Genomic DNA, 25,030 nt, shown 5'->3' on the forward strand with positions numbered 1-25,030 from the left:
CTTGGGCAGATTGAGTGGACGAAACCAACAGTGAGTCCAACAGTCAAGAAGGTGGTTTCTGCATGTGCTGCAGAAGGAAGTGAGCGGCAGGTGGGGCTCGTCCACCTGGGAAGGGAGCTCATCGAAGAGAAGGAAAACTCTGATCCGAAACCTCCACTGCCTTGTAGGATATCTCTGGGAGAAGAAAAGGCTAAGGAGTAAACCCTACTCAGAGCCAGAGTGGAGTCCCTAATGGCGTCAGTTGAATGGCGTCTTGTGCACCTCCTTCTGGCATCTCCTGCAGCCAAGCTGGTGCCAAACATATTGCTCTGCTTTCCTTTGGACCACATCCATGAGAAGAAGAAGAAGAAGAAGAAGAAGAAGAAGAAGAAGAGGAGGAGGAGGAGGAGGAGGAGTTTGGATTTGATATCCCGCCTTATCACTACCCGAAGGAGACTCAAAGCGGCTCACATTCTCCTTTCCCTTCCTCCCCCACAACAAACACTCTGTGAGGTGAGTGGGGCTGAGAGACTTCAGAGAAGTGTGACTGACCCAAGGTCACCCAGCAGCTGCATGTGGAGGAGCGGAGACGCGAACCCGGTTCCCCAGATTCCGAGACTACCGCTCTTAACAGCTACACCACACTGGCAGAGAGGGGTATTGTCCAGGGCTATGAAAAGCATGAGAGAAGATTCCTACGCTCATATCTCCAATCGGATTCCCATCTTTTCAACTGGCCACAACACTTGTGTCTTTAAGACAGGTAGTTTTTATTTGTGCAGACATTAGTTGATGATAATGTTTGTTAGCGGTGCCATACGGAGAAAAACATCACCTGCTGATTTCTGCAGACCATCCATCATTTGGCAATCCTGCTCTCTAGTGAGGCAGTCAGGTGCTTAAGAGACACTGAAGAAATAATTGTTGCCTTGTTTCTTCTCTCTGGGGGACTGGCAAAGCTGCCAGATACCTGGACAAGAGCAATAGCCTAGAAATGAAGAGGTGGGAGAAGTATCATCTTCCCTGGCTGTCCCCGTTACGCCTGCAATTTTCCCCCAAAGGATGCACTTTGGGGAATAAGTGAAGTCCCATAATGTGGGAAAGTGCAAAAGAAAAATGGCCAACTGCCTAAATTCAAAAAGCATTTGGGACTTAGACACATTCACAGAACTGTTGAATTGCAAGGGACCCTGAGGGAATTTGTTGCCCAACATGGGGCTCAAACCCACAACCCTGAGATTAAGTCTCATGCTCTACAGGCTGATTTGAGTCACTCTTTAGCCAAAAGAGCCCCTAGAAGAGTTTAAAACAGAAATATGTGCAGTTGATATCCCAACGCCATAAAGTTCCATACATACACGCATAAACGCGCACACAGCTAAAAATGGTCCTGTGGGCTTGCCACCTCTCACTTCTTATTTTGCAAAATGAAATTAAAAATTAAGAATGGACCTCCAGAATGAATTAAGTTCTTAACCTGAGGCACCACTGTACGCTGTTTTAATTGAAGTCAGCAATTTAACACAATGCAATGTATTTTGTTATATTCAGGAATATATAACTGTGGCGGCACAATTGCTGCTCGCGCCGCCGCACCTGGGCCAGGGCGGCAGGGTGAGTGCCCCATGGGGTGGCGCCTTGTCACCCTCCCAGATGTGGAACCCGGGGCGATCCACCCCCCACACCCCCGTTGCGACGCCACTGACTTGGGGACTTGGGGAGAGGAGAGGACTCAGTGGTGATGAATGAGCACCCCTTGTGACTGCTTTCTGGATTAGATTGCCTAAGGGTACAATCCTATATGCATTTGCCTGGAATAATTCCCACTGCACACAGTGGGATTTAGTTTCACATCAGGACGGGGGAGAAATTTTGATTCTGTTCTCATTTAAATCCAAGCCTGTAAAATTTGCACTTTCTAAAACAATGTGAGAACCAACCTTTGAAATTCACACTCAACCAAATGTTGTGATGTGGTTCTCCAACCAACCAAAGTTTACAAAAATGCACAAAGACAAAGTGTGCACCAAAAGGAAATATATTCCTGAATATAACAAAATACATTGTATTGTGTTAAATTGCTGACTTCAATTAAAACAGCGTGCAGTGGTGCCTCAGATTAAGAACTTAATTCATTCTGGAGCTCCATTCTTACCCTGAAACTGTTCTTAACCTGAAGCACCACTTTAGCTAATGGGGCCTCCTGCTGCCGCCGCGTCACCGGAGCACGATTTCTGTTCTCATCCTGAAGCAAAGTTCTTAACCCGAGGTAATATTTCTGGGTTAGCGGAGTCTGTAACCTGAAGCATATGTAACCTGAAGCGTATGTAACCTGAGGTACCACTGTACAACAAAAGGTGAAATTTGCACTAAATAATAGTAATCACAAATTGCTGTAGAAATCTAGGGAGCTGAATTTACTACTGGAAAAAAATGAGGAATTGAGATAACTGCAACTGGCAGATCTTTCCATCTCTGCTTCCAGGTAAGCATGCACAGAATTGTGGTTGTTTGTCCTGTGCAAATTGGGAACTCAGACGCTTTTGCACGGGGGACGGGTGAAAATTGCACAGGGCTGCACCTGTAGAAATTACCACTTCTTTCCCACTATTTAAGATGCAGACACCGGGTTCTCTTTTCCATCCAGCCCACTGCTTCTCTGCCTTGTGTGGTGATGTTGGCTTCCTGTCTGAGGGCAGGAAGTGGAGTCAGGCTCTTGTCAAATGCAAACATTTCCACCCTGTTTGACTAGATCCCGATTGATTTCCGTGTCACTCTGCCCTGCTGAAAACCCTGATAAAGTGTCGCTACCCACGTTGGTTAAACTGGCAAAGACTTTATATGGAGGCGTGGTGATTTAAACCTAGCACATTTCCGAAAGATTGAAATAATCTGGAAAAAGAGAAAGAAAGTATTGTTATGAGTTTGCAGAGGGGGACAGACCCCTCGTAATCTCGACATTCAATCGTTAGAATTTGAGCAAACTCATAAATTGAAGGATCTAGCAAGGGCTAGAAATAATACAGGCTCTCTTCATCTTTAGGCCAGTGTGGGGTGAGCTTTTGAAGAAATAAAAGGCTGCTCCCTTTTATTGGCCAGCTCCCTCGGCCAATAAAGCGAGATGAGTGCCGCAACCCCAGAGTCGGTCACGACTGGACCTAATGGTCAGGGGTCCCTTTACCTTTTTAAGCTCTAGGCTGTGGTTTTCCCAGTAGTGATGTATGGAAGTGAGAGCTGGACCATAAAGAAGGCCGATTGCCAAAGAATTGATGCTTTTGAATTATGGTGCTGGAGGAGACTCTTGAGAGTCCCATGGACTGCAAGAAGATCAAACCTCTCCATTCTTAAGGAAATCAGCCCTGAGGGCTCACTGGAAGGACAGATCGTGAAGCTGAGGCTCCAATACTTTGGCCACCTCATGAGAAGAGAAGACTCCCTGGAAAAGAGCCTGATGTTGGGAAAGATGGAGGGCACAAGGAGAAGGGGGCGACAGAGGACGAGATGGTGGGACAGTGTTCTAGAAGCTACCAGCATGAGTTTGACTAAACTGCGGGAGGCAGTGGAAGACAGGAGTGCCTGGCGTGCTCTGGTCCAGGAGGTCACGAAGAGGCGGACACGACTAAACGACTAATGACAAGTTGTTATTCTCTAGTCGATTACTTCTCCTTTCAGGGATCTTGTAATTTCTTGGTTCCGTGACGGTCTTTTTTCCTCCGGCTGCCCTTAAAGAGGCAGCGGCGATTACCCAAGACGCCCTGCCCAGCCCGCTGCCGCCGCCCCTCCCCGCCCTCCCTTGCCTCGCGGAGCCCGCGCTTGGCAGGAGGCTGCTGCCAAGAGAAGGAGCAGAACCGCGGCGGGAAGCGAAAGCGACGTCTCCCCTTTCCGACCGGGGCGCCGCGCTGCCATGGAGTCGTCCAGCAACGCCGAAGGGTGCATGGGGCAATGCACCGGCTTCATGCGCACCCACAAGGGAATGATCCTGCTGGCCGAAATAGTAAGAGGGCGCGCACGGGCGGGAGGGATGGCGCGATCTGCAAAGGAGGCGGGGGGGGGGCGCCCGGGACAGGAGACGGGGGGGGGGGTCCCTAACTTCGCGGGGCGGCGGACGCTGCGCTTTGCCCAGAAAACTTCTTTCTCGCGTTTCCATAACCCAGCTCCCTCCGGACCCCACGTCCAGCAAATCGACAAAGTTCAGGTTTTCCAAAGTGGTTCGGAGGGATAAGTTGCAGCTGGGGTGCACCAACATGACTGTGTGGGTCAGGCGGAGTCTGCCCCCCACCTCCCACTTTATAAGTGGCTGGGCAAGAACAGGCGGTCACGTCCGTTAGTGGCGCCCGCCGAAAGTTGTTGGCATGTGTGGCACCGGGCGGAGGGGCTTCCTTCGCCACCCAAACCTTCCCCAGTATCCTCGATGCCCGTGCCAGCCCGCTTCCCCGCGCTGGGGATGGAACCCAGGCGTCCGGGGTGGCTTCACCGGCCCCGCTGGAGATTGTGCCGGGCGGGGAAACGCCCTGACGGGGCAGACAGCTAAGCGCTGCCTCGGCCGAGGAAGAGTTAAGGAGGAGGGGCGGCGGACGTGTCTCCCGCGCGTCGTCGGGCCGCGGGTGGAGGGGAGGAGGGTCACGGGACGGCTGCTGTCCAGGGGGAGAGAGGGAGGGACGGTGTTGGGAGACCGAGCGGGGCCCTCCGCAAGCCCAAAGGGGATGGATGAGCGAAGGACAGTTGTCCCTTAAGTTTCTTCCAACGGCAGTGAGCCCTGGACGCCTGAAGCGCCTTGGTTTGCATTCGCTGAGCGCCGCTTTTCTCTTCCTGCTCGCTGCCGCTCGATGCGCTTTCCCTTCCTGTTCCCTGTTGCAACTCGATCTCGCCCTGGCGCTTTGCTTTGCGCGAGTTGGGCATCGTTAAGCTCCGCGGGGCAGAGACCCATCGCTTGCTGTGTCCCCTGGGCATGGCGAGCATAGGGAGCCAGACTTCAACAAGCCGGGCTTCCCGGGTCCTCCCCTTCCCTGCAGGTTTGGAAAAGCGGCGAGGCAGAGGAGGAAAACGGTGCTTTGCACTCCCAGGCAGGTTCCTGTCCCCGCGGCTAGCGGTTGTTCGACGGCCTTGGGGTGCCCGAAGTCTGGCTGCTTGCCTCTCCCTGCCCGCGCAGGGCCTTGATTTTTGGGTGCGGCTGACTGAGCGTGTGCCTTGCTGGTCGCCTCCCCGGAGCGCCGGGTGCGCGCATCACGGGTGACTCACCGTTCCCCGTCTCTGGGCACAGTGTGTGTGTGTCTGGCACGGTAATTGGGAGTGTCTCTTTGCGGTTTGAATTTACAGCAGTAGTTGCTAAAGAGTTGCAGGCTTGTAGGACCATGTGGTCCTGCTCCACCTCCCTATGACATATATGGGAAAGGATAGGTTCTCCCCACCCTTCGGAATAGCTGTATATTTATCCTCACTAGTTGTCCTGGGACTTAGTACAGCTTTTATTTTTCTGAAAATAGAGCTGAACTTGCACCACCCATCACACGGCCTCTTGCTGTCAGAGGGGTTATTCTTGCTTCTCACGCGCTTGTTCAAGGCGTACAAGTTTCTCCAGAAAAATAAAAGCGACAACCCTCCTGCTCTCTCATAACTTGCCCACAAGAACTGCTTCCAAGGAAACCTGTTTTGGCAATGTAAGCCAGAGCAAAAAAGCTACGCAGCCTATTTCAATACCAGGGTTCAGCGCTGGAATATGTGGAAGGAATGAGAGGGTTTCTGAGCATGAGGCGGGTAATGGAGTCACACACCCCCACCTGGGATTGGGGGGGGGGGCACAAGGTCTTTCAGACCAGAGGTTGGCACTACCAGGCAGCTTTGCTCTGTATCCCTTGGGGGTCTTAAATTCCCCCCCCCCCAAAAAAAAATGCTTATTAAAAAGCCTCTAGACAAATCATTGGGAGAATAGGTCTATTAACAGCAAGACAAGGAAGTAGAGCTTCCACGTTCAGTGGCAGTAATGTTAGTGAATACCAGGAGCCAGCTGGCAGGAACCCTGAGCAACGCACAGGGTAACGTTTCGCATTGGGGAAAGGCTGTCACTCCGTGGCGGAGCATCTGATTTGCATGCAGAAGGCCAGGGTGCAATCCCTGGCCTCTCCGGACACAGCAGGGAGAGATCCTGAAACCCTGGAGAGCTGCTGCCAGCCAGTGCAGGTGGTCAGAGGTCTGATTCAGTCGAAAGCACCTTGCTACATCTCTGTGCAAATCCCACTTGTCTGCTCTTTACCTACCCCTAGAGAGTGACTTTTAGGAGTGGAGCAGGATCCTCCCTTAGTCTTTTCAAAGAGGGATAGGACAATATGGCTTCTGTCTCCATTATGGGTGTAGCCCTTTCTCTGCCATCTGTGGCAGAGAAGTTGTTGCTCTCTGCCACCTCCATTAATAATTAACAGAAACCGTTTTTTCCCCTCATTCAGTTTTTCAGCCCTGAGAATTGGAAGCAGAACGTGGACGTCTTGAGTCCTAATACGAGTATTTTACCTTCACAAACTGGAGGATCTTAGGAATGTAGAAAACTGCCTCATGCCAAGTTTTGGTTGGTCCAAAAAGGATGTGCTTTAGCCAGCTTGTTAGACGTCTTTGTTCTAAGGGCTTAAAGCACAGTTGCGACTTCCCTCCTTTTGCATGATTCCTTGTTTGCCATGTTATCCTCACAACAACCCTGTGAGGTAGGGCTGAGGAGAGCGACTGGGCCAACAACTCTCACTGAGCTTTGTGGCTGAGTTGGGTTTTTAACTTGGGATTTTGCAGTCTTAATCCAACCCTCTGTAACCGCAGCACCACACTGATTCTGTGTTATGGAAACCAAACAGGAGATTGCTATTACTCAAATGCTGCAGGACCGATAATCTACCTTTTAATCTTAGAAGAGAGCATGTTCTTTAAGGCTGCAGGGCTGGGTGTTGTATCTGCGTGGGAATGACAGAGGGTTTTCCTTTTTTCAAAAAAGCGGGGGCTAGGAATAAATAGCAGGTCCCAACAAGGCCCACAAGGAAGGTGAAGAGAACAAGGGAAAGATTTATGCTTGCCTGTGCCGTGCTACGCCCTGTCACTCCCAAGGGCTCTGGGTGCAGGTGCTGCCTTGCCTTGTTTTTAAAATAGCAAGCTAAGACCACATGTTCATTGAGTCAGTTTCTCTTTATCCATTGGAAGCCACAGTGGCTCCCATCTTCGTGGGATAAACAAAACAACACTCTCTGTTTCTGACTGCCCCGTTAAGGCCCAAATACGTGGATTTGTTCCATATCGATTGAGGTGAAGTAAGTCCTACTGCTCAGTCTCCGTACAGTTGCTGTGTCAGATTAGAACATGGGTAGGCAAACTAAGGCTCAGGGGCCGGATGCGGCTCAATCACCTTCTAAATCCTGCCTGTGCACAGTCCGGGAATCAGCGTCTTTTTACATGAGTAGAATGTGTCCTTTTATTTAACATGCATCTCTGGGTTATTTGTGGGGCATAGGAATTCGTTTTTCCAAAATATAGTCTGGGCCCCCACAAGGTTTGAGAGACAGTGGACCGGCCCCCTGCTGAAAAAGTTTGCTGACCCCTGGATTAGAATCACGCTTTGCCTGTATTAAGCCAGTGCAGTGTTTGGGGATGAGGAACCTGGTGTGCTCTAGATGTTGCAGGACTGCATCTCCCATCATGTCTGAAGGTGGCCCCTGCTGGCTGGGGCTGATGGGAGTCAGAGTCCAGCCCTGCTTTCAGGGCTAGTTGAGACGTTGGAATAATGTAGCAGCCTAATGTCACCTAAAACCTGCTCCTGTTTCACTGGAGATGCCAGGCATTCAACAGGGGAGATTTTGCATGCCAAACAGATACTCTACCACTGACCGGTCCGATGGCCAATCATAGCATTGTAGAATGTAGAGATGGAAAGGGACCATGAGGGTCATCTAGTTTAACCTCCAATCTTTGGCCCAACTTGGGGCTTGAACCCAGGGCCCTGTTCTCCCAACTGAGCTACCCCTTCTTATATATCAGGTTCCCCATCCCTGATATAGCCTGGCAAAGGAAAACTATTATTTTAGACCAGTCAACCCATTTACTTTTACCCAGTCTTTTGTCTTCTGAGTGTCTTGCCATGCTATATAGGTGACACACATTCAAGGATGGTTCTGAGACAGTGTGCAAGGCTGTCATTTGGGAATCGAGAGGAAATTTCTCCTGCTCAATGCTGCAGTTAGGTGATTTCTGACTCTGGTCTTAGAGTTCCTCCAGACTTCCCTTTGCTCTGTGCTTTCCAGACACAAGTCCATACTTTAAAGCTCTGCAGCCATGCAGGGTTTTGTTTTTGATTTTGTTTGTCCTAGCGCTTTCCGCAGGAAAACCTACGTTTTACTGCTGAATTGGAGCAAATGGCAAGCTGCAGAAAACACACACCTCCTAACATCTTTTAGTCATGTTTTGGGAGTGGGGGAAAAATTCCAACCAGCTTTACTAAGGGCCAGTGAAACAGCAAAACAGTGAACTATCTTTCAAGTTCCATAGAAATATCCCTCAGGCCTTATGTTAAAAGGGGGGAAAAGAGTGAAGGAAAATGCATTGCTGGTAGAATAAATGTGAGAACCCGTGTCTGCAAATATCCACAAACTAATGTGGATCAGCAGTAGCTATTATTATACGTTACAGGAAAATAGATTCTGTTGTTAACAGAACTTATTAACATTATACATTACACTGTATTTTTCATCGTTTTGAGACTTGTGAGTTGAATTAGGTTAGTTTGATAGAACAAGACGCACTCTCGCTTTTGGAAAATGTACAAGCATGTAGTTAATTCAGTTAGCATTCATTGGAACTAATGGGTTCCTTGTAATGCTGAGAGCAAGTATGAAGATATTTGGCTGGTTCTTGGCCTACGAAACCTGGATTAAAAATCACAGTAGGGATGGAATCCACAGAAGCCAAATTGGGTAGTATAGCTTAGTAGTTGGAGGGCCAGTAGTCTCCCCCCACCCACTGACACATTTATATTATTTAAGCTAATTTCCCAGTCCTGTGATTCCCCTCCTGTCAGGTAGCTAAATTCAGAATTACCCAAAGTAGATAAATAAATGCAGGCAGCGGCATTGATTCACTAGGGGTGGGTGGGGAGAACACTTTCAAATATCACAAAACTTCTGTTAGGGCTAACAAAAAACCACACTAGTGTTTGAATGTCGCAGTCTCTGATAGGGTTTGGGTTTGCTTTGGGGGTTTTTAAACCAGCCCACGCATCAGTATTTGAAAGCAGCTCAATGCGCAGGAGATAATGGCAACTGCCACTCAGTCACAAGCTTCACTTGCTTATATCTATCCAACAAGCAGTGGTTGGTTGGTTGGCCTCATCTGCTCAAGAACTTATATCCGTTTCTACACAGTTGGCAAGATAACTTCAGTTGTCTGTTCCAAGCCCTTTAAAAAACCCATTTCCTTTTCTCTCTCAACTTTGCCCATGTAATAGCTCTGTATCCCATGCCTGGGGTGGAGGACACATGCTTAATTCCTTTCCATGTGTTACAGGAAAACTCAACATATCCCACCTTTTTGCTGTAATTACAATGATTTGGCACATACAGGGATTCCCTGGTGCTCAAAGCACCTCCCATACATTAGCTTGATAGTAATCCAACTGCTTCTGCAAGGTAGGGCACCCCCACTATGAGGATGAGAGTGGTTTGGTGCCCTAAGGCAACTTGGTGAGTTCATGGCTCAGGGGATGTTTTTAAACTGGGGACGGTCCCAGCTTGCATTCTTGGTTCATCTGTCAGCATTGTGCCTGAGGGGGTGCATGTTTTCTGTCCTTGGCTGCTATCTGCTTATCTCCCACTTGGACTACTGCAATGCGCTCTACGTAGGACTACCTTTGAAGGTGACCCAGAAACTACAACTAATCCAGAATGTGGCACCTAGACTGGTGACTGGGGGCGGCCGCTGAGACCACATAACACCGGTCTTGAAAGACCTACATTGGCCCCCAGTACGTTTCCGTTCACAATTCAGAGTCTTGGTGCTGACCTTTAAAGCCCTAAACAGCCTCGGTCCAGTATACCTGAAGGAACATCGTTCTACCTGGACACTGAGGTCCAGTGCCGAGGGCCTTCTGGCAGTTCCCTCACTGCGAGAAGCCAAGTTACAGGGAACCAGGCAGAGGGCCTTCTTGGTAATGGCACCCACTCTGTGGAATGCCTTCCCACCAGATGTCAAAGAAAACAACAACTACCAGACTTTTAGAAGACATCTGAGGCCAGCCCTGTTTAGGGAAGCTTTTAATGTTTGATGCATTACTGTATTTTAATATTTTGTTGGAAGCCGCTCAAAGTGGCTGGGGAAGGCCAGCCAGATGGGCGGGGTATAAATAATAAATTACTGCATTATTATTAATTATTATTATTATTATTATTATTATTATCATCCTTCTTCAGCGCTGTCTTGTGCCTTTCCTTTGATTCTGCCACCCCCTATATTAGAAGTTCTTTCTGTGCTTCTGCTTTTAACTCTTTGGCATTCCTCTTGGGCTCTTCCCGTGGCAATTCTCTCCCCACTCTTTATTTCTGGCCTGTGAAAGTGGAGGCCTGTTCCTTTATGTTTTTATTCTGGACCTTGGCATACTTGGCAGGAGGCTCCTAGTTTGTTTAGCTGTTGCCCCAGTGATTCCCTTCACACACACACAAACACACACACACACACACACACACACACACGCTGCTTCCGCCTGGCGCACTGGCAACCCCAGTGTGCTGACGAACAGATTGGCCCTTTGTTTCCAAGGTCCACAACTGGAATGTTCTAGATGTAATTGTGTCTACCGGTTGCCACAGCTGGAACATCTCCTGCAAGCACTCTTCCTTCGTTGGAGGAGAAGCCCTGTGCCCTCAGACATCTCTGGAGAATGCCTGCCTAGGAAACCCATGTTAAATCCCTGGCATATTTAGCTTAAAAACGTATTTGGTAGCAAGGCTGAGTGGTGGACAGGGAGACCCATGCTTGAGAACTGGAGAGGTAGAGACTCTGCCATCTATATATAGAGAGTACAAGTGAGTGAGACTCGAAGCCAAGGCATGCTTATTTTTCTCTCCAATATCTGCCCGTAAATAGAATTCTAGTCCATCAGGCTCTGGCAGGTTAATATGCCACAAAGCAGATGGAAAACCCTTGCCCCAACAGTCCACACCACACCCAGATATCCTTTGGGGTGTCCCCCTTTTAAAAAAAAGTTTTTATTAGCAATTTCAACATAACAAAGTATCAAAACATATTATATTCTTTATTTTCCCCCCCTTTTCCCACCCCCCATCAAACCCTCCCTCCCCCAGACTTTCCTCAGCTCCACTCTCTGATTTCTCAGCACATATTGCTCTCTGCACGTTAAAAAATTATACATATCCTTACATTATCTATCTGCCATGTTATCAACCAATAAATTTGTGGATGTTTATTCAAAACCTGCCAAGGAGTTCAATTCATTCTGTTGTCTTTTTAGCTCCCATTCTTCCTTAAAGTCACAGGTGTCCTAGTCCCGCAGTTTGTATGTCAATTTAGCCAACTCTGCATAGCTCATCCATTTTTCTTGCCATGGGGTGTTCCTCTTGATACATTGACGTATGGAAATAAATGGCTGCTAGATTATGTTACCAAGCTAGAAAACTTTTTCATCTTACAGGCAGCATAATGTCACTTTGTAGCTTGCATTTGTTATTTGTGTGTGTGTGTACACAGACATACTGCCAGCTACAGTGGTACCTCGGGTTAAGAACTTAATTCGTTCCGGAGGTCTGTACTTAACCTGAAACTGTTCTTAACCTGAAGCACCACTTAAGCTAATTGGGCCTCCTGCTGCCGCTGCGCCGCTGGAGCACAATTTCTGTTCTCATCCTGAAGCAAAGTTCTTAACCCAAGGTAATATTTCTGGGTTAGCGGAGTCTGTAACCTGAAGCGTATGTAACCTGAAGCGTATGTAACCTGAGGTACCACTGTACTTGGAATGCAAGCAAATACAAATCTCTGGTTTTTTGTTTTGGGGGCTGGAAATCCACTAAGCTGTTCATTTATCCTGGTGCCCAACATGCTGGTTTTGCGCAGAGAAGCAAGGCCAGGTAGGGCCTGAGAGTGAGAAATCCAGTGTGCGTCCAAGCCATGCTTTTGAAAGTCTGCCTTCAGCAATCTCTAAAGGCGCTCATCCCTTTCATGGGCTGTGAAAGTAGCTTCATGAATCAAATTCTTGGCAAGGAAAACAGGCCCTGATGCCGTCGTGCAGAACTCACTGACTCAGAGTTTCCCACCAATTTCCTTGGTTCGTCCACCTTCCTTCCAAGATTGGTTCAGTTCCTCCAAAGCCGATCTAAGTGAAATTGTGGAGAAATTCTCTCTGAAAGACTGGAACGCCTGGTCAATGAAGCATGGTCACTGTTGGAGACAGAGGTTTGGCAGACTGCACCAAACATCTCCCATGTAGGGAAACCTGAGGTTAGGGTAAAAGGTAAAGGTAAAGGGACCCCTGACTATTAGGTCCAGTCGTGACCGACTCTGGGGTTGCAGCGCTCATCTCGCTTTACTGGCCGAGGGAGCCCGTGTACAGCTTCTGGGTCATGTGGCCAGCAAGACTAAGCCGTTTCTGGCGAAACAGAAACACCGTTTACCTTCCCGCCGGAGTGGTACCTATTTATCTACTTCCACTTTGACGTGCTTTCGAACTGCTAGGTTGCCAGGAGCAGGGACCGAGCAACAGGAGCTCACCCCATCACGGGGATTTGAACCGCCGACCTTCTGATCGGCAAGCCCTAGGCTCTGTGGTTTAACCCACAGCGCCACCTGCGTCCCGAGGTTAGGCTATACTAGTTTAAAATGCAGGTGAGGATTATGGCTGAATTCTTCTTTGTCAAAAGCATCTAGGTTGTGCTATGCTAGCATACTGGGGCAGGCGGAGATGTACCCAATGCACTGGAGTATTTACAAAGAAAAGATCTGAGCATATCAGACCACCCTGCTCAGCACGGCAAGCCCAGGACATTTTGGTACCTGAGGCAAACTCTAAAATGGCGCCCTCCACAGGGAAGAAGGGGTGAGTGAAGATCTACATCGGGAACAAGGATGGAAGGAGACCAGCAATAGCTCCAATTTGCCAAGAGGCCACTACAGTGGTACCTCGGGTTACAGATGCTTCAGGTTACAGACTCCGCTAACCCAGAAATAGTACCTCAGGTTAAGAACTTTGCTTCAGGACCTGCCAAGGAAACTGAAGAACTTTTTCATGTATGCGACAACAGCAGCAAGAGTCTTAATAGCACAAGGATGGGAGAATGAAGAAATCCCAACCAAAGAACTGTGGTAAGAGAAACTGATGGATTATGTGGAACTGGTGAAATTGACATACAAATTGCGTGATAAGGACAACTGTGACTTTAAAGAAGAATGGGAACCTTTTACAAAGTACCGTCTTTTTCGCCCTATAGGACACACTTTTCCCCCTCCAAAAATGAAGGGGAAATGTGTGTGCGTCCTTTGGGGCGAATGCAGGCTCTCCAGGCTTCAGGAAGCTATCCCCCCTGCCCGGCAAGCTCCGGGAGCGATGGCGAAGCTGCGCTCAACTTTGCCATTGCTCCCGGACCCATTCTGGGCTCGGGCTTACCCCGCCCCCAGCCCTGCAAGCTCTGAGAGCGATGGCGACCCCAAGCCCCTAGGCTAAAAACGAAGCCAGGACAGCCAGCGGGATCCATCCTGCTGGCTGTCATGGCTTCTTTGCTCTTTGGGGGGGGGGGGATAATTTTTTTAAACTTTATTTCCCCCCCCCAAAAAAAAATAAGTGCGTCCTATGGGCCGGTGCATCCAATAGGGCGAAAAATATGGTATTTAAAGAAACAACAAAATGAACTGGACTCCTTGGCAGGTTTTGAATAAACATACACAAATTTATTATTGATAACATATAGACAGATAAATTGAGGATCTTTACGATTTTATAATATGCAGAGAATAACATGCGCTGAAAAAAACAGAGAGGGGCTGAGGGAAGTCTGGGGGAGGGTGGGTTTTTCTTTTGGGGAGGGGAGAGGGAAAATTGGGGGGAATAATGATGACATGTTTTTGATAAATTGTTATGTTGAAATTTCTAATAAAAATATTTTTTTAAAAAGAAAGAACTTTGCTTCAGGATGAGAACACAAATCGTGTTCCGGCGGTGCGGCAGCAGCTGGAGGCCCTATTAGCTAAAGTGGTACCTCAGGTTAAGAACAGTTTCAGGTTAAGAACGGACCTCCAGAACGAATTAAGTTCTTAACCCGAGGTACCACTGTATAGAGGTAGCGGCCAAGGAGGGGGCAGATACAGCCTTGCGGAAGCATGCTGCAGCCATTGCTGCCACTGCAGGAGCAGCAGTGGGTGGGGCATTCCTTGGAGGCGGATCTGCTATCCCTGTCAATTCTGCTGCCTGCGGCAGCTGCCTCACCTTGCCTCATGGTTGGAGCGGCCCTGTTGCCCAGGCATTCCAAGTGGCACAGTCCCAAGAAGGATGCTGAGCGTTTTTAATTTCTTTGCTTTCACACCGGAATTACTAATGGTTTATACTGAGTCTCAGCTAATCCTGCAACAATCCTGGTAATACCTGAACAGATATCAGAGAAATAAATTGTCTACTGCAACTATATACCAATATATTATTATTATTATTATTATTATTATTATTATTATTATTATTATTACCCCATCCATCTGGCTGGTTGCCCCAGCCACTCTGGGCAACTTCCAACACATACAAAAGCATAAATAGTAACAATCTGATCCAATATAAAAAGTCACAATAACTTTAAATTATATCAAACAAAGCAATATTCAAATATCCCTCAGAATCTAACAGAAAACAGTAAAATTAAACATCAGCAAATAATAATTACAGTGGTACCTTTGGATGCGAACAGGATCCGTTCTGGAGCCCCGTTCGCATCCTGAGGCGAACGCAACCCGCGTCTGCGCATGTCGCGATCCGCCACTTCCGCACATGAGCGTGATGTCATTTTGAGTGTCTGTGCATGCGCGAGCAGCGAAACCCAGAAGTAACACATTCCGTTAGTTCCGGGTTGCCGCAGAGCGCAACCTGAAAACACTCAACCCGAAGCTACTTCAACCTGAGGTATGACTGTAAACAGTTTACATTTATTAACCACAAGAAGGAATTACCCATCTATAATCAATAAAAACAATAGCAAATCGCAGTGCATAAAATACCATGAAACATACAAAACCATGCAAAAAGATCAAATTTAGAAACAAGGACACACAACTTATAAAACTATTTTAAAAAAATAATACCCCTGAACTCCTCTCTTCCCAGCTTCTGGTCTGGGAAAGGCTTCCAGGGCTGGAATATGGGGCAAGGCAGGTGGAAATGGCATTGCCTGATGAGGAGGAAGAAAATCTCTCTCCCCTCATAAAATGATATGTCATTATATTACCTGTTTACAACAACTTACTAGGGCTGGGTGATAGCCGGTTTTCAACATTGTGATATATCACCATCTAAACATCATGATATATTGATCTATGCCGGGGTAGGAGTGAGGAGATTGTTCCACCGCTGCCAGAACAATCTCCTGAGCACGATGTTGAATTCCACCCACAGGCTCCTTCAGTGGAGGGAGAACATAGCCGTCGTGGCTGCTAGCTGAGCAGGAATAGCAATAGGGCTATATCTGCCTGCCTAGCTAACAAGGGCTGGTGATATGTTTTTTTGCACCAGGCAAAATTATTTCTCTTTAATCAGGCCTTTGGCTGATTCTATGTCCTTTTAAATGTGTTTGTGGGAGGGAGCATTACTGGTTTGGCTTTGTTCTTGCTTTTATTATGCATTTTGTGTTCTCATTTTGTATTTTTATTTTGTGAACCACCCTGCGATCTTCAACGGGCAGTATATAATAATAATAATAATAATAATAATAATAATGATGATGATGATGATGATGTATGCTCTACTGAGCAGGCCATGAGATCATTTGGAATTCCTGTTCCCAAAGTGTCCTAAACCTAAAAGGTAATTTTCAGTCCCAGGGTTTCACTTCTGAACCCCAACCTACAGTATTAGCTCTTTGAAAAATGCTTCATTTATGATTACTATTAAGTCTATTATTTGTACCCCACCCACCTGACTGTCAGTTCTTCTCTCGGAGCTTGTCTTCCCCGCTCCTTCTCATGAGTTGTGCCCTTTGACGGCTCTTTTTCTCCTTTCTCTGCCAGATTGCGTGCATCCTCATCCTGATCTGTTATGGGGCCTCCGTGACACCAGGCTACTCGGGTTTAGCCTGCTTCATGCTCATTTACGGCATTGTCATCTTCGTCTTATTCATGTGCAACTTGCACCACCAAATCACTTTCATCCACTGGGGATGGACGGTAAGGCTTCTCTTCTGCCCCATATGGCACTGGGGTGGGGCAGGGCATTCGCACAGCATGCCCAAAGGGCCTGGGAATGTGGGGCCCACGTCACTTCACAAGAGCCTTCCCCACCTGGGACTACAACTTCCATCACCCCCAGTCAGCATGCCCAAATCATCTGGATTGTGGGCGAGAGGGGGGCAGATTAGGTTGTGGTTCAGTGGGGGAGAGCCGCTTGCATGCGTCTGTTGCTTAAAAGTATAGGCCAGGCATAGGCAAACTCGGCCCTCCAGATGTTTTGGGACTACAACTCCCATCATCCTTGACCACTGGCAGGGCCAGGCAGAGGCCCAGGCCAGGTAGATAATGTGTCCCCCCCCCTTTTTTTTTTCCCTGGGGATAACCGAAGTCTTATGAATAAGTAAGTATATAAATAATTTTCACAAAAGTTATGCTGACAAATATTTATTTCAAGGCTGGAACCATATCTGCATATAAAGACAAAATGGAAAATATGGATATACAATTGTGCTTTTTAAAAATACATAGGGAAAAGGATTATTTTAAGTATTTACATTTTAAAATGCTTTCCTAGCTTTCGTTTCTGCGAATTCTTGAATGACACAGGAAAAATCAAGCAACTTTGCCTTATTGTGGTTTATGTTTATTATTGCTAAACCATTTAGGTGAGCCATTGTTGATCGAAAGAGAGACTTAATATGCCCCCCCCCCCGTCTGAGCCTGACCACTGGTCCTGTTAACTAGGGATGATGGGAGTTGTAGTCCCAAAACATCCGGAGGGCCGAGTTTGGGGATGCCTGGTATAGGCTTTCTTCCTGCCCTACTCCTTCCTCCAGTGTGCTGGAGAGGAAACAAACCGGAGGCTGTCTTCAGGTTGCTTGTCAATCAGCACTCACGGGGTGTCCCCCCAAAGTCAAGAACAACACTTTGCACACCAATATGAAATCATTCTGCAGTTTGTCCCCCACCCCACGCTGACTGGCTGAGGACAGGGAGTGACCATGATCCAAGGACTGTGCACTGACCTGTTGTTCATTCACTTGAAACTGCTTAAAGCATGGGTAGGTAAACTAAGGCCCGGGGGCTGGATCCGGCCCAATCACCTTCTAAATCCGGCCTGCAGACGGTCCGGGAATCAGCGTGTTTTTACAGGAGTAGAATGTGTCCTTTTATTTAAAATGCATTTCTGGGGTATTTGTGGGGCATAGGAATTCGTTCATTTCCGGAAAAAAAATATAGTCCGGCCCCCCACAAGGTCTGAGGGACAGTGGACCGGCCCCCTGCTGAAAAAGTTTGCTGACCCCTGGCTTAAAGCGTGGGGTGGGGATGTTTTCCTTGTGGACAACCATGGGCTTAGCAAGGTTTTGTGTTGAGGGGGCAAGACATTGTTAGGGGGGCAGAACCAGTGGCGTAGCGTGGGTTGTCAGCACCCGGGGCAAGGCAAGTAATTAGCGCCCCCTAACCCGGGGCAAGGCAAGTAATTTGCACCCCCCCCCCGCTGCACTGTCCCTCCCCCAGATAGTCCCTCGCTCTCTCTCCGCACCGCACCGCACGCCTGGCACCCTCCCCTCCACAGTGGGCGGCGACCCGGCGGCTCGGATCGGATTCGCACAGCCAGCACTGCAGTGAGAGAGAGTGAGTGAGCCTGGTAGGGGCAGAGAGCTGCGAGTGCGAGCGCACCCCCCCCCCCCGATGTTGCGCCCGGTGCGGCCGGGCCCCCCCTGCACCCCCCACGCTACGCCACTGGGCAGAACCAATGTGATTTGTCAATTAGTTAAGTATTTCTATTGTTTTCCTTGATCTGGGGGTGGGCAGCTGCCTCCTCTCTTGGCTACGCCCATGTGGACAACCCTTCTGGGTGTAGCTTGGCTAGTGGCAGTCAGGGCAAAAGAGGTGACTTGTAGAGTAGGCTTCGTTCCAGCCATGCAAGCTTCTGAGGTTTCTACACACCAGCTCCCCATTTCCACCCAGGCAAGCAACAGACGTTGTTGTGGTTCACGGACACTTCCCAATGCCGGATTAAGCCCTGTGGAGGCCCCTAGGCAAGCAAAATCCTGCCACACCCCCTTGTAAAGGCTCTCTGGTGGGATGGCATTGAACTAAGATTGATTGTACATTTCCTTCAAGATCAAGTCAATATTATTTTCACCCATTGTCACGGTGCCCCTAAAAGGCATGGGACCCATAGACTGGTGCCTACTCAACCTATTTGGTAATCTGGTACTGACACTTTCCTACTAGCTGAGGAGAGTGCGGAGCAGGACCAGAGAGGGAGGTGGTCTGGGCATGGACTGGGAAGCTGATTGAGGGCCAGGCAGAGTCCTGGAGAACGGCATTGAGCCCCCAGACCTGAGGATTCTCACCCCTGGTTTGAAGCAATGAGCAAACTGGGCCACTGTGTCTATCTGTGCTAAGGGTTCTCCACTGAAACAAACCAAATTCTGCATTTTAAAATATCCCGCCTACATTGCACTGAGTAGAACTGGGGAGGGCGACCTCCTGGCAACCCATACAGTGTGTTTGTATGTTCTGTACTTAGCTATTAGGGACGCGGGTGGTGCTGTGGTCTAAACCACTGAGCCCCTTGGGCTTGCCAATCGGAAGGTTGGCAGTTTGAATCCACGCAACAGGGTGAGCTCCCATTGCTCTGTCTCAGCTTCTGCCAACCTAGCAGTTCAAAAGCATACCAGTGCTAGTAAATAAATAGGTACCACTGCAGCAGGAAGTTAAACAGCGTTTCCGTGCGCTCTGGTTTCTGTCACGGTGTCCCATTGCACCAGAAGCAGTTTAGTCATGCTGGCCCAGGAAAGCTGTATGCGGACAAGCGCTGGCTCCCTTGGCCTGAAAGCGAGATGAGCGCCGCAACCCCATAGTCTCCTTTGACTGGACTTAACCATCCAGGGGTCCTTTACCCTTTTACCTTTATAATTCGCTATTTTAAAAAAGCAAGGACTCTGTCCTCTTTTCTGTCGGACCACTTTAAGTCTCAAAAAAACCCACCCCCCATCTATGTTGAAGTTATGGTGGTATTAAAAATATGTGTCAATGATTGGCTCAGAGGTAGGTGGTTGGCTCAGCTAATCCTGCTTTAACTTCTTTGACAACCCTAGTTCCAGTATTAACTTTTTTCTCCCTTTCTATTGCCTCCTTTTAGGATTTCATAAGGGCTCTCATTGGGGCTGTTGCTTTCCTCATCACGTCCCTTATCGTTCTCATAGGACACAGAGATGGAGCTGGCATCGCAGCTGCGGTACATAAAATTCACGGAGGGGAGGGAAAGGAAGCTGGAGTGCTAATTTGGCCACCAGCGGGAATATGTAGGAATGTTGCTGTGAACAGGGAGACACGTGGCACATTTGGGCTTTGCTAGTTGGAGAACTGGACCTAATGGTCAGGGGTCCCTTTACCTTAGAGGAACGTGGGTGGCGCTGTGGGTTAAACCACAGAGCCTAGGACTTGCCGATCAGAAGGTCGGTGGTTCAAATCCTCGCGGCGGGGTGAGCTCCCGTTGCTCAGTCCCTGCTCCTGCCAACCTAGCAGTTCGAAAGCATGTCAAAGTGCAAGTAGATAAATAGGTACCGCTCCGGCGGGAAGGTAAACGGCATTTCTATGCACTGCTCTGGTTCGCCAGAAACAACTTAGTCATGCTGGCCACATGACCTGGAAGCTGTACGCCGGCTCCCTCGACCAGTAAAGTGAGATGAGTGCCACAACCCCAGAGTCGGCCACGACTGGACCTAATGGTTAGGGGTGCCTTTACCTTTACCTAGTTGGAGAACTCTTGTAAGGATCTCCTCTACACCCCATTTAGCAGGCCCCTTTGAGAAAGGACCTCCAGACACAATAAGAGGGCTCTTTGCAGGCACAGCTATATTAAGGTTACCAGATTTTTTTCAATGAATCCGGGGACACTTTTCAACTTCAGTAGGGGTGAATGGATTTTGTCAGGGAACTGATTTGTAAACCTGGGGACTGTCCCCGGGAAACGGGGACGTCTGGTAACCTTAAGCTATATGGCATGCATGCAGTAAGTGGGGAGATAAAAGTTGTTCATCCTTTCTCATAGCACTTTGTGGACATCCAATGAGGCTGAACTTTGGAAGGTTTAGGACAGATCAACGAAAGGGCACATTCAAACTATGGAAGTCACTCCCCCAGGAGGCAGTGAAGGCCACCAATTTGGGTGGCTTTAAAAGAGGATTAGACAAATTAATGCTTCTTGTGCTCCTGTTCTGCTCACTGGTTTCCCACCGACATCTCATTGGCCAGTGTGAGAACAGGATGCTTGACTACATGGGCCATTGGCCTGATCCAGCAGGCTATTGTTATGTTCCTTCAGGAGGCCCAGCTCCCAGTCCAGGTTCATATCATATTCTGTGTCGCAGCCCTAGCAGCAAGCAGTCTGGCTTAGTCTCCATGAACCAGTTGCCTCCTTCAGTATGTGGCAAATTAGCCAGCATGGACCACTGTCTTGTCAAAATGCATGGGTAATCCCCAAATACTGTGCCCAATTGGCTGTGCCAGATCGCATGCCTCCATATCCAAAGGTGATCACTGCGTATGGTCCTTCGGTGGTATAAATTTGGTGCCTTTCTGAAACAGTGCGTGATTGATTGGCTGTGCCTCTGCGCTGTGAATACAAACACAACTGGGGCCCATTGCACTGCACACACATTATGCTTTCAAAGCATATTCAAAGCACATTCTTTCCCTCAAATAATTCTGGGCACTGAAGTTTAAGGGTTCCTGGGAGTAGTATCTCAGAAGGATAAACTGCACTTTGCAGGGTCTTCAAAGGTCCAGTGTGCACTACAGCTTTGTGTTGCGCTGGGTTTCCTCCTGTTGAGTTCTTGGGTCTTTTCTTCATCTTCCAAACACGAAGAAGTTAGCTTACGGCTTTTTCAATTTTGCAGTCACCATTTTGCCAAACAGGAGTCTAAAACAATGGATATACTGTTGGGTACTTTCAAGCCATGCTGATTTTTTTGGTGAGCGTGCGCTTTAAATCACTCCCACTTGAACTCAGTGGGACTTCAGAGAGCTTAACTTTGTCCAGCTCATGCCCCAAATAAATGCACAATCAGTGCAACCGAATCAAAATTGCCATGCCTCTCGGCGCAAGTAGCTACTTTAATTTAGAAGAGGCAAAATGAAGCTTGACAACCCAAATAGAGGAATAAATGGGACTATTCTACCAAAAGCAACTGCCAATAATAATATAAAAAGCCCACTTCCTACCTGGAGTACAACTGCAGAAATGTACTCTTAAAAGCAGATAGAAGCCCATACTAAACTTCCACTTCCTTCCGACAGGTGATTGGAATGCTGACGGGAATCCTTTTTGGCTACGATGCCTACACCATCTTACCAACCCTCAGGAAGTCACATGCAGCAGCTCCCACTGGTAGGTCTTCTCTGTGCAAGGAAGAGTGTGATCCTGCGGCAATTGGCAGCTCTTAGATGGCTTTTGCTTGGTGTAGCAGTAATCAGCCAGCCAGCCAGACATAAGAGAACTTGCCAGCTAGTACGCACACACAGTTGAAGGGTTTGCATGCTGAACAAGCTCAACTCTGTTTCGTTTCATTTGCAAGCCCCAGCCTTCCTCACTCAAGGCCCCGGCTGAGTTACCATTCAAGTTCTAACTGCTCAGAAGCTGGGTGCCCTTTTCTGTTTACTCTGCATCCAATTCATTCCCATTGCCGGCGTGGTACGTTGTGAGTACCATAAACACTGTGCTTTGATATGTTTCCCTAGCAGGGGACCATGTAGAAGGGGCTGAGGGGGCCCCAAAATTTTCAAGCAGGTGACCAGGTCCCTTCAATATCCCACAGCCTACCCATGGCGGGTATGGGCCTCATCAGGCCTCCCCACACCTGGAGCTTCCCTTTTAAAATGCAGTGGTACCTTGGGTTACAGACGCTTCAGGTTACAGACTCCGCTAACCCAGAAAGAGTACCTCGGGTTAAGAACTTTGCTTCAGGATGAGAACAGAAATTGTGCAGCAGCAGTGGGAGGCCCCATTAGCCAAAGTGGTACCTCAGGTTAAGCACAGACCTCTGGAACAAATTAAGTTACCACTGTAGCAGTTTGACACCAGAGCAAATTTCTCTCCACTTTTACTGTGTGAGGTGATGTTCATGCTTGCAGACCTTCAAATGGTAGTTGTGATGGATTTGGGATTAGAACATGCAGTGAAACCAGATGATGGAGAAGCAGGATGGACAAGTCAGGTGAGGAAGGGAAGAGGGAACATTGGGAAACAGCAGCCAGGTCCTATTCAACAGTCCAGGAAAAAGGGGAGTTTTGCAAGTTGATCTTGTGATTTTGCAAGTCACACTGACTAATGTTTTTGCTGCGTACACCACTTGTCTAATCTCCCTTGTTGAAGGTTCACGGTTCCACTTGGGGGGCAGGAGCTATTTTTTTTGTATGGTATTACAGACATAGTGACTAAGCCCCTCTTCTGCACTGCAAGATGCAGTCATTTGTAGGTCGATTAATGCACCACTCACTTGACGGTGCCTTGTCTGTGTTTCTGCAATGGTTGTTCGTCTGTTGTTGACTCGCCCGGTCTACCAGATGTTTAACTGCTATATACAGCCTTAGAAATTAGCACATTTTGCACCTGGCTTTCAACCAAGTGAAGATGCCTGGATTCTAGGATGGTGTCTGACATCTCTACCACCTGGAGATGCATGCCTGGGGATCCTTAGATATGGGCTGTATTCACACACTAATAGCCCATCCTGTCAAATTCTATCAGTTATATTTTATCTGCCCAATCGGAATGGATTTCTAGAACCAAAATGCTTTTTCTGTGCAACCTGAGCAGGAGAAGTCACAGTTAAGAAAAAGAGGTCAGAATAGGCCAATATCTATGTGGACTGTCCCTGGATCAAGTGCCTTTTCTTCTTTAAGTTCTCAAAGCTCTTAACTGAGCTCAAGGTTGTCCTACTTAGATGTTTAACTGTGAACCAATCCCAGTCAGTCCCACCATTTGAAAAATAAGACTTTAAAGCTGTCTTGCCCCAAAATGGCAACTCGACATTCCGTTTTGGCGATTGTAACCTTGGTTTAGGGCAGGCATCCCCAAACTCGGCCCTCCAGATGTTTTGGGACTACAATTCCCATCCCTGACCACTGGTCCTGTTAGCTAGGGATGGTGGGAGTTGTAGTCCCAAAACATCTGGAGGGCTGAGTTTGGGGGTGCCTGGTTTAGGGAGACATTTGGCCCCTAGCTTATATATCTGAGTTTCTAACACTGGCTCATATACTAAAGTCATTCCCAGAAGAGCCCCATCTCCTTAAGTGTAACTAGATATACTCAAAGCACTTGACCAAATTGAATGGTCATTTGTGTTAAAGATACTGGAGGTACTGAGTGCGAAGAATCACTTTCTTCATGTAGCAACCATGCAAGTCAGTGGTGTGGTGTCTGCCTGTTTTGCCGTCCAAAGTGGGCTGCCATCTCCCTTCTTCTCAGTATTAGTGATAGAGCTATTTTATCTTATATTATTTTCTGCCGATTCTGTTGTTCCTTGTTCTTTATCATTACTTGTTACATTGAAAACATGATGATTTTGGCATTTCTCTGCTCCTTTACAGGTCCTTCAGATGGGATCTGAAGACACGCCGTTCTCTTGCTTCCACATCATGACTAGGCCCCAATCCTGGACCCATCACCTTTAGCTTCCTGCTGGATCTCCTGGTAGAAAACTACCCCAGTCTATAAATTTGACAGTGTCATCCCTCTCTTCTGGACATCTCAGTGAGGTTCACCAATTCTTGAGGAAGATAATTCCACTCTTATTTCCGCCAACACTCTCTCCTATTTCTGACTTACCGTAATTGTGGAAAACAAAGGTAGCTTCTGGCAACTTGACAAAAGAATTATTGGCCCCCATTAAATGGGATTATTGAGGGAGGACAGAGAGGGGAAGTTTCAAATCAGTTTAGGGGCTCAAGCAGTTTACACAGTGGGCTGAGGGGGAGGGGAAATGGGACCCCTGGATTCTATCTCCAGTTCTAGGAAATGTGGGGTGGAGAATGGAGTGGAAGAGAACTCCACACACTCATTTTAAGTGCCTTCCTTTTTCTGTGCCTCAGTTTCTCCTCATTTAAAATGGGGAGAGCGGACCAGAGGCTGGTGCTTGCATCTAGTTAGCTTATGCTCACTCTGGGGTCTCCAGCCTAAGAGATCACCATTTTTAAGAAACATAATAAAAAAGCTTAGGGTTTTTGATGACTCTAGAAGACAATGGACCTAGTTCCTTTGAATGTTGTTGAGAATTTATTAAACCACCTTGACTGCCAATTATAATGGAAGTGATTGCCTTTTTTGTTGTTGAACTAACACTCAAACTTCATCTCTCCCAGGCAGCCTTCAGCCAGCCTGCCCAATATGGATCTGTCTTTTCTCTCCTCCTTCTTCCCAGCACATTTTGCTAAAGATATTCTTTACCTTTCACCTTACACCCAGTTACCCTGGCAACTTTCTGTCTGCCCTGGCCCAAGATCCCTCTTAAATGGGCCATCAACACATTTCTGTCATGTTAGCGCCTCTATCCCAGATGAGGCCCTGGCTTGGAAAAAGATTAGCCACAATTTTTTCTCTGGACTGCAATCTTCCCTTCAATATTCCAAATGATCAAAATCCTACCAT

General features: G+C 47.9%; 1 protein-coding gene and 1 long non-coding RNA gene across 2 annotated transcripts; one reads left to right on the forward strand and one right to left on the reverse strand.

Moving 5' to 3' along the window:
* Window positions 1–3,687: 3,687 nt before the first annotated feature.
* On the forward strand, window positions 3,688–24,688 carry PLP2 (proteolipid protein 2). The gene is made up of 5 exons (XM_083420832.1): window positions 3,688–3,973; window positions 16,210–16,365; window positions 19,523–19,618; window positions 21,682–21,772; window positions 23,974–24,688. The coding sequence occupies exons 1-5, from the start codon at window positions 3,884–3,886 to the stop codon at window positions 23,991–23,993; spliced, it is 453 nt and encodes a 150-aa protein (XP_083276958.1). The 5' UTR covers window positions 3,688–3,883; the 3' UTR covers window positions 23,994–24,688.
* Window positions 6,411–11,331, reverse strand: LOC310667983. The gene is made up of 2 exons (XR_014506509.1): window positions 8,468–11,331; window positions 6,411–8,388 (listed from the first exon to the last, which is right to left on the reverse strand). It is a non-coding gene; the product is annotated as an uncharacterized lncRNA (long non-coding RNA).
* Window positions 24,689–25,030: the final 342 nt, after the last annotated feature.

This window comes from Podarcis tiliguerta (genome assembly GCF_965153285.1).
Source record: "Podarcis tiliguerta genome assembly, chromosome: 17".
In the NCBI taxonomy this organism is placed as follows: Eukaryota; Metazoa; Chordata; class Lepidosauria; order Squamata; family Lacertidae; genus Podarcis; species Podarcis tiliguerta.